The 14,332-nt window shown below is 42.1% G+C and overlaps 1 protein-coding gene across 1 annotated transcript in view; it reads left to right on the forward strand.

The window, feature by feature from the left end:
* Positions 1-6,748: 6,748 nt before the first annotated feature.
* Positions 6,749-14,332, forward strand: part of LOC117757595 (copine-8) — a 72,574-nt gene continuing 64,990 nt past the window's right edge. The window contains exon 1 of the mRNA XM_034578863.1: positions 6,749-6,990. Within this exon, the coding sequence (XP_034434754.1) occupies positions 6,893-6,990 (98 nt within the window). The 5' untranslated portion in view covers positions 6,749-6,892. The remainder of the gene's footprint in view (positions 6,991-14,332) is intronic.

Below are 14,332 nucleotides of genomic sequence, written 5' to 3' on the forward strand. Positions count from 1 at the left end.
GAGCACAAAGACAAAGACAGTGAAAAATAAGGGAGTTAGAAATCCCCCTGAAGACACAAGTTAATGTGAACAGTGATGGCAGGATCAATATTTAATGTTCGGCGGCACTGAGAGCAGCAGAGTGTTAATTGGCCTCGCAGGAGTAGAGCATCGACTCAGGGCGGCATCACACCGCCTCATGTGCTCTGCGTTCAACTTCTCCTCTGTTGTACTTTATTGTGTTCTAATAAGTGCTTTGCGATGACATAACGCACTCCCACAATGCATCTTTCAAGCCAATTAACTCGGCATAACTTATTCATTCGCTCTCCTTGGTTTGACCGGGAAATTATTATTTCTCATTCTGAGCAGTGTGATGGATCCTCACTGTAACTACGCCAATATGATTAATACATAAGGCACTAATGTATATAATGGGAGAGCCTCATATGCTAACTTTCCAATATTGCTTCTTTAATGCAGTGGCTCCAAAGCTTGGGGTCAGGATGCCCACAAGTGGTCGCCACATTAATCCAAGGGTCCCTATTACCAAGAAGGAAAATAAGAAAAAAATAAAACATTGCTACACAAAGTTACATTTATTTTTGTGAATCTTTGCTTGTCTTCTCCTTCTTCTTGTCAATTCTTGTAATGTTTTACGTTCCTTGAAAATAAGCTTTCATTCTTTATCACTAAGTCTTGCCTTCCATCTTTACTGTTGGGGAGAATCAAGTGACGTCCACATTACCGGCACATAGTGCACAACCTGATGATCAAGTTTCACCAGAAATCACTAATGATGTCTCAGACGGCCGACAGCCTGGGCCGAGAGTTCCACTTTCGGTTTAATTGTAGCTCAATCTATGACGAGTTTGGAAAACATATCCTCCTCTAAACCAGTGAAGTGCAGGCCCCACCGGATGCTCTCGTTTCACAGCTAACTCTGTCTGAATAATGGGATTTCTACAGCTGCTGTGTATGAGATTAAAATCAATGCAGGTTAATTTCTACGTGAAATGGCCTGGGGTGTGTGTGTGTGTGTGTGTGTGTGTGTGTGTGTGTGTGTGTGGGAAAGAAAAAGCAGATTTGTCGTTGTTTGGTTAAGATTAGGTTTAGGCTAAGGTTAGGGTTAGGCAAATAGCAGTTGCAGTTGTGGTGATGGTTTAATCTCCAGGAAATGAATGTAAGTCTATGTAGGGTCCCCAAATATAATTTATGGTCACATAAAAATTTTATGGGATAAGTTGGAGAGACACATTTTGAGGACTGTGAGTGTGTGATTGTGCGTGGCTTGCTATTCTCACTATTTGTTGTATGCATAATGATGTGCTGTATGCTTCACAGCATCCTCTCAGTATTATTTTCCCATTATCATTTGGACATTAGTTGGTTCTTTTGAGAATCCTATTGTTATTTTACCTCAGGATTAAATCATGAAATAAATATGAGCATAATCAGCGGCAAAGCTGTTTTGTTGTCTAACATTCGGCAAGCTATATTCGCTTCAACCTGCGGTGTGACAAAAAGCACATCCTATTTGCATTTTATGTCTTTGACAGCTACATGTAAACAAACCCGGGGAAGAAATCGTGGGGGAAGTCGTGGCTGAGTTAGAAAAAGAATCAAAGGAAGAGAGAAGGGATATGGTGTGTGTGTGGGGTAAGGGGGGGACAGGTTGAGAAAGCCAAATGGTAGTTAAAGCCGTTTTTTTCTGAGCAGCAATGAGGCTCAGGAGGAGCAAGGTCAATATTCATCACCCCTGCATCCGCAAGAGTGCATCCTCCAGCTAAAAATACCAGCACGGCTGCTTTATGACCAGAACTGATGAGCTGTGATACTGCTATTTGCTCTTTGAACGTGTCTGCAGAGAACCACCTAGTACCCTCTCAGCATATCTGAGTTATGAAGCCAAACAGACGGGGTAGAATAACAGTTTTTAACATGCCAGTGAAAGTAATTTAGCATGAAATTAGAAGGCTGTACTTGTTTATTTCATCCACTGAATCACTTTGACTTTATATGTCTTGGTAAAGGGAGAAGCATGCAGAGGTGGAGATTAGCAAAAACTAAAGGACAGACCCAATTTCAGAGCCCATTGACTATCACCTTACAACAAATTTCCCTCTGGGGGCAAAGACCAATATTTTGGGGCTTCTGATGTAGACAGGATATCTGGGCCAGATCTTCCGTTTACAGTCCGACTATGTTTGTTTTATCACAAAGGTTTAACGTGTTTTAGGTCCAGGCAACATTTTGGCTAATCTCTATTAATAGCTGTCATATGAATGGAGATAGATGAAAGCCGATAGTGTTCTACCTCTTTTGCTCTTTGCATGTGGACTGTTTACCTGCGATCAACCAAAGCCTGTGTTGGCCGAGAGAGCTCAATGTACTGCAAATTAAGAAAACACATGCATAGAGAAAAAACACGTGCAAATTAAGAAAACAACTTCATCAATTTGACGACACATGCGCTGCAAATAGACAGCAGAAATGTTTCCAGGGGACCCTAAAAAGTGATTAACTTGGCTGTGGTTCAATGTTTTGTGAAGCTCAATCGCCACTGAGGAGTAGCAGACTTCAATAACGTCACAAAGCATTGAACTACAGCCAGGTTCATCACTTTTTTGGGTCCCCTGTAAACATTGTTTTTTCTATTTGCAGCGCTTTTTGTATTTGCATGTGATGCAGTGAACGTGTCGTCAAATTGATAAAGTTGTTTTCTTAATTTGCCCGTGTTTTTGTCTATCTGCATGTGTTTTCTTAATGTGCAGTGCATTGAGCTCTCTCGGCCACTGTAAAAGCGTTGTCCCTTTCCTACAGATTTTTCAGATTCACATGCAGAATCTGTTTATAGAGAGGAGGAAGGACCAAACACCAACAAGTGATGTTCGGTGCGGCTGGCAGAGGGTGATTAAACTGATAGTAACAGTCACAGGGAGCAAATCAAGTGTGTGTGCTCTGGTATATACATTTACATTTGACAGAAGAAAGCTCTTTACATTTAATCACCTGCGAGATCTCTCCATGTAAGTGCAGGTCAGTGGCTGAGTGTCAGTGACTATTAAACCCAGAGAGCTCTCCAGTTGAACCCTGTGCAGTGGAGAGTAAATGAGCATATTAGAGATCATAACTACCTGGGTCCTCAACAGTGCAGCAACATGACATTTAGCCATGGCTGAGCCGAAAGATCCAAGGGACATTTAATGAAATTTATTATTGATTGTGACAAATGAGACCTGGTTTAATATTTTTACTAATTGATATCTGCTGGGAATTTCCTACAGTAAATGTTTTGTTATTTGTGCATTCATAGAGATTTTTTATTCAAACTAGCATCGTGGCTCTCAGGATGGCAGTACCAGCCCATTAAACAATGGGCATGGTCCAACACCTGTCACTGTTAACTATTGAGTGAATTGCCATCAAATTTAATACAGACATTCACTGTTCCCAGAGGATGAACCCTATTGATGACGGTGATCCCCTATCTTTTTTATCTTGTGCCACTTGCAGGTCATAGTTTTCACTGGTGCAATGAAACATATCAAAACATTTATGCGATGGACTGGTGCAACATTTTGTGCAGCTGTTCATGGTTTCCAGATGAAGAACCTTACTGACTTTGGTTTTCCTCTAGAGCCACCATGAGTTTGACTTAAATGGTTTTATTAAGTGAAAGGTGTCAACAACTCGCCTGGGTGGATTGCCGTGATATTCTGTACATATATTCAACTAAGGAAAACATTTACTAACCTTATTGATCCCTAGAGATCAAGATGAGAAGGATCAGATGGCTCGGTCTTCTCCTAAGCACGTCCAGTGATGGGATCCCTAAAGCTAAATCTGAGGTCGACTCCAGCTGGCAAAAGAAAGAGGGGTAGGCCATAGGTAACCTCATGATGGCTGAGCTGGAGGAGAAAGAGGAGATGGACTGTGACGTGTGGAAGAAGGTTATTGCAGCCATATATCCCACAGGGGTCCATGTGGACAGGTAAGTGGATCAAGTTGGTGATCCTTTAAATTCTACATGGAAGAGGAGTTCTGAAGTTCTTGGAAACCAAAATTAGGCCTTGTGGCGTGTTTTTATAAAAATATATGATGATTGTGGGCGGAAAGCCTGGATCCAATTGTTTGAATCCAGTTTGTGGAAATGTAAGTGAAGTAAATGATGTTCGAAATTTGTCCACAGCTGAATTACGTAATAAATATTCAGCATAAAATACACCATCTTCTTTTCTTCTGTTATTTGTTTTGTCTTTAATATATAAGAGAGAACATAATTTATACATAAAAGCAAAAGTAAAATATGTTGTTGATAAAAGATTTGCCCACTATGAATTCATATAAACACATTATGATGAATTTTAGGGATGTATTTTTTAATATAGATACATGAAATTGCTACCAGGACTGTGTATTAATTGTGCCGCAGATTATTCGTAAAAAAATCCTATATTCATTTATAATGCATCAGCAGTAATTGTGCTGTTTTAGCTGTATTGTGATTAATGGTTATGCATCTTAAATCTATAGTGTTGTTTTGTGTAGTACAATAGTAGAAATGGCTTTTCTGTCTGTCTGTACCTGTTGTTTGTTTGTGTGTGTGTGTGTGTGTGTGTGTGTGTGTGTGTGTGTGTGTGTGTGTGTGTGTCAGTGCATATCCATTATATTTGCCCCTGTGTCTACATGAACCCATCCACCCCAAGCCACCGATGTGGACGTGGGGCGGAGGCACGATGTTTGCCCAAAGGTGCTGTAATGGTTTTTGCCACCATGCCACACATCCAGCCCAGGGTGTGTTGTGCGTGTGCATGACTGTGTGTGTGCGTGTGTGCATGGGTGTGTAAGACTGCTATATTTAGACATGTGGTCAGCCAGTAAACACACTGACTAATACAGAGATGCGTCATGTTAAGATCCTATGACTCCATTATCTAAACATAATTCTTACACCCACATTGATGCAGCCTGTAGCAAAAGGGGAGTGGGCTCACTCTTTATCACCTGCAGGGCCGTTTGGGATATGTGTGATGTGGTGATGCGACATGTATTTACAAGTCACGTGGGATTAGAGAATTGGAGAATTGTGATCTTTTGTATCTATGTATAGGATACTCGAGTGCAAACACATATGCAGTTTTAAAAAACAAATGAACAAGTTTTCTATACGAGCTCTAACAAACACACTTTTTGACATTCTTTAGGTCTCTTTTGGGGACACGCACACAAACGCACAATGTCCTTATACTGTGACTCTCCTTATCCCTTTACATTTGTCATGCTGTCATTCTATTCTCTGCCTGCGGAGGGTCTCCCTTTCAGTTAATTAAATCAGATGCTTATCCTCATCGCTCAGAGAGAGGGAGAAAAAGAGAGGGATGAAAGAGAGAGAGAATTATTAGTGTTTCTACACAAACGCTAATAATAATATCAATACAATAATCACTATAGAAACAGTGTATGTATCTATATATACACATGTACTTTTGTTAATCGATAGAGAGAGTTTAGCACATTACAGAAGCACTTACAAGAGACAGATAAAAAAAAGAATGTTAATAATCAACACAGCAGACTTTTAGAGGGCAAGTACATAAAACACTAGAGCTTATGTTTCCCAGAATGCAAAACAGCGTTGTTCTTCATTTGGACTCTTGACAATAAATTTCAAACCCACAGTCTGAAGCTGTGTCTCAATTCAAGCATCCTTTGGGGGCTGCATTTGAAGGCCGATTGCGTCACCGCAGCGCGACTGGGCCGTCCCATTTAGAAGGCTTCTCCAAATGTGGCCGACAAATCGTCCGTCCATCCCAGGCTTCAACGGGTGGATCCTTCCGTGCCCCAACCTCTCCGAGGATTCATTGCGCTTCAGTGACAAACGGCTTTTTAAAACAGGTAAGCACAGAGTCGTCTGATGCTTGAGTATCACTCTTCAACTCAACCAAACAGCTGTCAGTTCACATGTTAAAATACAAATAATTAGCTAGGCGACTTTAGGATCAATAGGAGCAGGACGAGGTGGTGACACCCATGACAGAAAGCCTCTCTAGACCAGACTCGTTACGGTTCAGCCTCCTCAGTCTACTCACCCCACGAAGGACGCAGCTCCTAAATTGAGACACAGCTTGTAAGACGGGCTTTCTGCTAAAAATAGTACATTACTCGCAAGATTTAATAAACCCCATGACATCATCAGGGGGCCCAACGGTTTGTTTTTGCCCCCCGGGGACCTCCAAACAGGTTAATCCGGCCATGCAAGAGGGAGCAAGGGGGGTGTTTCATGCCAATGCCTCACACTGAACTGAATCACACTGGACTGAACTGAATCACACTGAAATGAACTGATGTGAATGGGGGTATTGAGGGGAGAGGAAACGCGTGACACACACACACACACACACACACACACACACACACACACACACACACACAAATACTTTTCATGACGAAATGTATTCCATTTTCTCTTGATGATTGTATCATTGTCGCCACTTCCATGCCAGTAAATGTGAGCGTAAATGAAGTGAACAGAAGTCAGCTGAAGTGAATTTACACAGACAGAAAGAGAGGGGGGGATGAGATGGGAAGGAAGAGAGAGAGAGAGAGAGACACACACACACACACACACACACACACACACACACAGAGGAGGAGAAAGATAAATGACATCACATCACATCTCTCTCTCTCTCGCTCTCTCTCTCTCTCTCTCTCTCTCTCTCTCTCTCTCTCTCTCTCTCTCTCTCTCTCTCTCGCACCTTTGCTCCACTTCTCGTCGGGGAGGCGCACACACACTTTCTCCTCCTCTTCCTCCTCCTCCTTCTTTTTCGTCGCTCGTATAAAGCCGCTGGACTGCACAGGGGGAGAAAACCCGGAGGAGAAGCATTGTTTTCCTTTTTTTTTTGACAGGATGAACAACAGTTTCTTAAACATGGCGTCGATAGGCGACTTCGACCCGCTCAACGCGTCTATCCCTGCCACCAAAGTTGAAATCACGGTGTCCTGCAGGTAGGCGAACGTGTCTCTCTTTCACCTGTGTGTGTATCGTAATCTTCAGACCAGGGGTTTACTGGAAATACACCGAGCCGTACACGCAGCTGGAAGTTCCGCCTGTTCACTTCCAACTCCGTCCAAGTTTCTGTTTCACCGACCAAACTGTCGCGTTATCGCTACTTATTCTCAAATACGCAGAGAAACCGTCAAATGCTGTCGTGCTGTCAAAACTATTTATGAATGACAACATGTACACATGACTGTTACAGGAAAGAATGTACTTCTTCTGTGGATATTTTCTCAGTGCTGTAACAATCAAAATGTCAACACAAACTTGGTTACGAGTACCGAAGCTGCTTTAGCTTTTTTTGCTTATGTTAGCTACACGTTTAAGGAGATGCCCGTAGAAAACCAAATACATACATAAAGTATGATAATAAGGTAAATAAATGCACAGCTGGATATGTGATCATGAGCATTGTATGGAATATAGCACAGTGGGATAGAGCTTTATTGTGTCCCTGAAGTGGACGAAGGATGCTAAAGAGCTAAGTTGTTAAACATTGTAATGGCATAGACTGTTTATAACATTGAAGACATGACAGCTGCAGAAGTGAAGCCAAAAGTGTCTCCATTGCCCCCTGGTGGCTGGCTGCAATATAGGTCATAAACCTATTCTCCTCCATCGCCCCCTGGTGGGTGGCTGCAGTATAGGTCATAAACCCTATCGCCTTCATCGCCCCCTAGTGGCTGGCTTCACTAAAGATCATAAACCCTGTATCCTCCATGTTAGTGAATGGGACCCTAGACTGTATGTAAAGATGGATGACATGGCAGGTACTCCAAAGTTACACCTAAAGTGTCTCCATCGCCTCCTGGTGACTGGCTTCAGTATGGGTCATAAAACCTCCCTCCTCCGTGTCAGTGGATGGGTGGGGATCTTCAACTGCAAATAAAGATGGACGACATGGCAGCTACCCAAAATTGGAATCAAAAGAGGTTCAAAAAGTGTCTCGATCGCCCCCTGGTGGCTGGCTGCAGTATAAATCATAAACCATAATTTGCCAAATCGCTATAATTCCAGGTAGGTCTTACCACATTGATTTATATACAACTGCTAATTTGTATTGTAAATTTGGTTTTGATTTGTTATTTGATGCTATTAAAATTGGGTGAAAAGTTATGATTGACAGCTGACACTGACTTGCAATAACAGTGGGGTTTCATTCCCCCCGATTCTGCACAGACTTTGGCTCCAAAAGATGTCATCACAGCAAGATGACAGCATTCGTACGTTGGAAATTTTGTCCTTAGTAGTGGGATCAAGTTAAGATGTGTCATCCATCATTGTGTGCCATTGCAGTGCGCGACTGATGATGCTGTTGTTGTTGTTGTTGTTGGTGTCCCCCCCTGTCAAAAGAGGCAATCATTTTTGCATGAATGCATTAAAAACATGTCTAGTGTACCAAGGAGTTGTGTTGTGTTAGGGTGCATCTGTGTGTGTGCAAGTATCATGATGTGATAGAAACAGACAGGGAAAGGCTGGGGACCAGGCTGGAGTGTATTTAACCCCCTTTGAAGGGGGTCTTCCCCTCTCATTCAGGGGGGAGGGGGGGATTTTGTTCTCTGCGTATGAGCAGGGGAGAGAAATGTAGAGAATGTGGTATTTTTCCTGCCACACTAGTGACCCACAGGCTGTATTCTTCACAGGTTCAGCCACATGTTTTGAGAAGATAATCTTATAAATGTGTTGCCTCCATCAAATGAAAGAGGTCATATTTTACACAAGCTCTCTGTGACGTCTTTTACCGCGACTGTTGCCTTTAATACACCTGTAAATGTTCAGAATGGACAACACTCAAAACCATGTGAAAATAATGTTTTTTCTCATAAACACTTGGCATTGTGTCACATCCCTGAGGCTGCACTGTCATGGTAAAATAGGTTACGGTGTTTGTGGTAAGCAGTGATATCATCAACAGTGTTATATTTCTACAGGCTTTAAAAACATGCTCCAATAAGCTGAGGATTGGTGACACTCAGTATGAAGAGTATGTGCGCTCCTTTGTTTACATGAACTTCTATTTGAATTGTGCAGTGTGTGTGTGTGTGTGTGTGTGTGTGTGTGTGTGTGTGTGTGTGTGTGTGTGTGTGCGTGTGCGTGCTGATGATATGTATATTGGTCATGCCTGCAGTTATTCAAATGTTGAACAGAAAAAGCCGTAAAAAGTTTCCTGAATCTAGAATTTTTTTCCCGGGTGTTGCCATGCTGTCAGTGCATTGTTGTGTTGGGCTGTTTTGATGAAAACATGAATCTCAAACAATACTGATCAGTAACTAATTCCACTGAGGGAGTGTACAAAATGCTATCTCTTACACCTTAACTGGAATTGAACATAAATTCACGTAAATAAACATTCAACATGAATCTATCTATCCTTTTAATCTCCTTTACTGTGATTCTACTGGCAAACTAGGTCCTATCACAGAAGTCAGTCACGTGATTTTGATTAAAGTTTAACACAGGAAACAGTGCATGTTGGCACTGCTTTTATTTGGCCTGATTGTGACGCAGTTCAAAGATAAACTTTATGTCTTTATGTGATGTAGATGCCTTTCCTGCTCGAGTCCCTCAGATACTGCGGTTGCTGTGTTTCCAGTAGATTACAGCTTCATCTCCTTAGTAACATAGTGCTCATGTCATCTTCCAGTAGAATATATGAACATGCTCAGGAAAGTTTGCTAATGTCTGAGTCACCCAGCTCCTCAGACTCCCCCAGTGGCCGAGTGTCTTTTGTGGGTGGTTGCCCTCCCACCTTCAACTTGAGGGAGAGCGGGAATGCCATGGTTACGGGTAGGTATGTGTTTGTGTGCACTTACTGTACACGTTTGTGAGGTTTTAGCATATAGGCTGTGTGTATCTTTATATATGCACTATGTAAGTGGACACAATGGGCAGTGCACAATATCACCATGGTTACTACTTTTTTAGGTTTCCCCTCTGTGCATGTGTGTAGGGGGGTGTTAAAGTGCGAAAATTAACTGAGTAGACAATGGCCTGAGAGTGAGCAATGTTTTGATATGTGCATTGTGGCTGCAATGATTGTTGCTGTCATTCACAATTGATCGAGGATGACAGAGAGAGGGAGCTTGGATAAAAATCCATCTTCACAGGTCAGGTAGTGGAGTCCAGATTCGAGTGTTGGAGTCTATCAAATTGAAATGAGTGTAAAAATCTGCAGTGATGAGTTAATTTGGCTTATTTCCAATGCAAATCAGTGTTCTTGAAACACTTAGAGTGTGCGTTCTGGGTTTTAAGATGTTTCCACCTGTTAGGGGAAAAACTGTAACAGGCAATTTGCGAACAAGTGACACATAATCATCTCTCGTGTTCACACTTATTAATTATTTTTAAGACACTGAATGACTTATCATGATGGAGAGCAAAGAAGGCGAGAAAAGAGAAAGTTCGAAAGCCTTTGAGCAGGCGCTCTCAGTCCGCATAGCTCCTCCTGTGTAATTGTTGTGTAGTATGTGGTGATAAAATCGTTGTAGAAATATTCACAGATCCTGTGAGCCCGCATCTGCAGCTTATTGTGATAATGCCCTGATGCTAGGAAGTAAGAGTTGGGCTCGGACTCAGCAGTTAGCTGGAGACATTTTGCTGATTGATGGGGGAGCCTGCGGAATCAGCTTGGATCGATAACGCTACTCAGCTCTGCCCACTGCGTTGCACAAAAGCACACATGCACCAAAGTATGTTCACACATTCTGTATGCTGCCGGGGCTACATATATGAATGAGTGTACACATAAGCCATTCCTCACCTGAACTCAGTCACAGAAGGATAAATTACTCCCTGATGCTCTTTAGCGTCACCACCTACATGTTGGAGCAAGGAGACTCTGTGGTGAATGGCCCCAAGTCCAAATATTCTATTATGGCCATTGATCGGGCCAGCACACAGGCTGTTACCTGTTATTTCACACTCACACACACACACACACACACACACACACACACACACACACACACACACACACATATACATTCTTACAGTGATTTTTCCATCACACCGCTTGCACAGCCGACAGGGGCAATTAGGGGTTCAGTGTCTTGCCCAAGTACATTTTGGAATACAGACCAGAGACTGCAGGAGTCTTGGATCAAACCATGCCTTCTGTGCCTTCTGGTTAGTGGATGACCCTCACTACCTCCTGAGCAACAGCAACCCACAACTGTAGACGGTCCTTATTTTCTTTATTTTCCACATGAGTAGAGCAATGCTTCTCGATCTGATTACCTTTTGGTGTTGTTCCCAAACCTGAGATATTGAATAGACACTACAATCAATACTTTTCATATCACCGTGATGTTCTTCATTTTGAAATCAGCTTTACACAGTTTGCAGCTAACGGCCTTCTTGGAAGACTTAATTGTGAAGTGTTCGCACACTTTTAACGACTTGCCGCCGCTCTATCATTAGCGGCATTCTTCTCCAGAGGAGACCTCACGTGAGCCACGCAAGGCACGGGATTGGCTGGTTTACTGCCCCAACCTCAGGAGACGCTGCTGCAGTGTGTGCCCAGCATTATATAAGACCCGACTAATTGCCAACTATTTTTGTAATTGATTAAATCGATTAGTTGTTGCAGCCTTGGTTCCAGCATCTTAAAGGAGACATATAATGCTTTTTCAGTTTTTCCCTGTCCTCCAGTGTGTTATTTATAATGTGATCTGCAAAGTTACAGAAAACAGAAAACACTGCTCATTAGATGGATCGTCTGTTGTCCCGCCGGTACTTCCACATCATTGTAATGTCATGTGACATCATTATGCCCCACATTTCCATCATGTATGTCTAGCATCTAATCTGTAAAATTATGAACCTGAATGTGAGCATAATATACCTTCTTTAAAGCTGGCACTTTTTTCCTTTTTCGTACCTTTACAGTATGATCACCTTCTTTCTCGTCTGGAAAATCTACATTTGTTGTTATTTCCTGATGTTTTACTTTACTTTTGGTCCGTGCCGTGTTTTCTTTCAGTCTGACGTGAGTAGAAGTAATCAGAGCACATTTTTTCATATTTAAAGGAATGTTAAAGTGCCCCATGCTGGACAATATATTATGCCTCTGTTTATAATTTGGGTTGCTGTTACAACACACACACACACACACACACACACACACACACACACACACACCCACACACACACACACACACACACACACACACACACACACACACACACACACACACACACACACACACACAACCAAGCAACATGTCACTTGTTGTCTTTGGTGGATTACTCTGACTTTTTCCTACCAGCTTGATAGAAAAGTCCGAAATAACACATGCACACACGAAACCAGCCTGCCTGGGAGAGATGAGGAAGGGACGGGCTTCTGAGTAGGACCTAAACTGTTTTTTTTTCTCCAGAGTTTTTGTCTCTCGCTCCACACTCTGTTTCTTGCGATGCATCGCAGCACTGTCAGCAAACATCGAGACTATTGACAGCAATAATTCCCACGCTCCCTCTTGTGTCTACCTTCTCTGTGCTGTCGAGCCATGACGAGAATAAAAACAGAAGTCTCGGCCTAGTTTTCCCTGTTGCCACAACATGTGCCGGCTTCGTCATGCATCTAATATCGTGCGTTGCAAATATTTCCTGACTGACTTCAGTAAAGGCTGGTTTTGAAATATGAAAGGAAGCTAAATTTGAAAACAAGGTCATATTTGTTCAGGCCTGAAGGCTGGGACACGCGACTGCCCTGATCCTAATAGGTTCACTCAAAAATATGTCATCACATCAGCTTCAAACCACAAGTGGTCCTGTATTTGTTATTGTCTTATCAAGTCAAATACCTGTTGCGTAAGAGAAGTTTTGGCCTGTATTTTTTGGCAATTGCATTTTTTTCCTTAAAATTGATTGTTGATATTTGTGGATGTGTTGTGAGCACATTGCATGATGTGGATATAATCTACAGTACAAAGTCTAAAGTCAGTGATTGGAGGCTTCCCCACACAGCCTGTCGTCACAATCAGCTGGCTGTTGGCAGACTAGGTCATCACATGCTTGTCATGGTTTTAAAGAGGTCCATTGTATTCTGTCTCCTAGTGGAAAACCTGGCCTTTGTCTAATTTTGAATGGGCTCACTTGGCAGCATGATAGTCTGTGTTGGCAGGCGCATACTGACAGTGTGAAGCTGGAAAACTCCCATTGAGTTCAAATCGTAGTGTGCTTGTAACCTCTCGTTCCACTCTCTCTTCATTTGTCTAAGTGCTGGTGTTGAGCGCAGCAGGACTACACGCACAGGGATGAAACTGTTAACACCACGTTGTCATTTGCATTAGATAGCCTCCTACCAGTTCTATTAGTTCTTCAAAAATCCATATTTTATGTCAGCCATTTGGATGAAAACCTGACTTAGCCCAGCTAGTTTCAAAGCTGCTCATGTAATCATTTTTAAACCTGGATGCTGAATGTGATTAATTATGTATTAGGACAGAAAAGCAGCAGTGATCTATGACCGGACAACGAGCATTATGGTAAAATTGTGATACACAGTACTGTGGGTTGTTTTGGCCTCTGCCACCCCTGCAGCCATTCTATCACTTGTCCGGTCTGATTTACTAATGTTTACCCAGAGAATAGTCAGTTGTTCATGTTGCCAACACAAACAGCAGCACAGTCCGTCATTTACAACATCGTGTTTTTCATTCTGTCGTCTTTGGTATGTTCGTGAATTACCATTGTGGTATTTCTACATAGATTTCTTTGCTAAAGGAATTTGTTCCGATGACAATCTCAATGCTCTTTAAGCAGTTATACGTCTAAAAAACAACGGAATTGCCTTAAGCCAGTGCTCAGTGTAGGTTTGATGGAATACTTTTGATACGAGGTTGCCGAAAAACAATATATTTATCGTTTCTTTTACTGTAAATCTTTCACCATAACTCCAGATTACACACAGGCATGTGTTCCTTAAATAGTGGAAAAGTGAAGTAAATTAAATTAAGGTGACTTGTTTTTTTGATTGTTGCACAAAACAATATTTAAACCAATTTTAATCAATCAGCTTTTGGATTGATTTTGGTGAGGAGAAGATGTAGGATAGAGTTGATGGACTATTGAGCCCTCAGTCCTCAAACATTTTAGCCCTCCTCAAACATATTGATATTCGAGATATACTATGAATTGCAGCCTCCTCTAGAGCAGTGTACTGTACATGCAATCACTGGAACACACCCTAAAAACCACTGCAACTACCAAATGTAAGACTTCATATGAAAACGTTTGGTGGATTTGGTGGAATCTCAGCCTGAGGAGCAGATAGTGGGAGGACACTTC

This window comes from Hippoglossus hippoglossus, chromosome 23 (genome assembly GCF_009819705.1).
Source record: "Hippoglossus hippoglossus isolate fHipHip1 chromosome 23, fHipHip1.pri, whole genome shotgun sequence".
In the NCBI taxonomy this organism is placed as follows: Eukaryota; Metazoa; Chordata; class Actinopteri; order Pleuronectiformes; family Pleuronectidae; genus Hippoglossus; species Hippoglossus hippoglossus.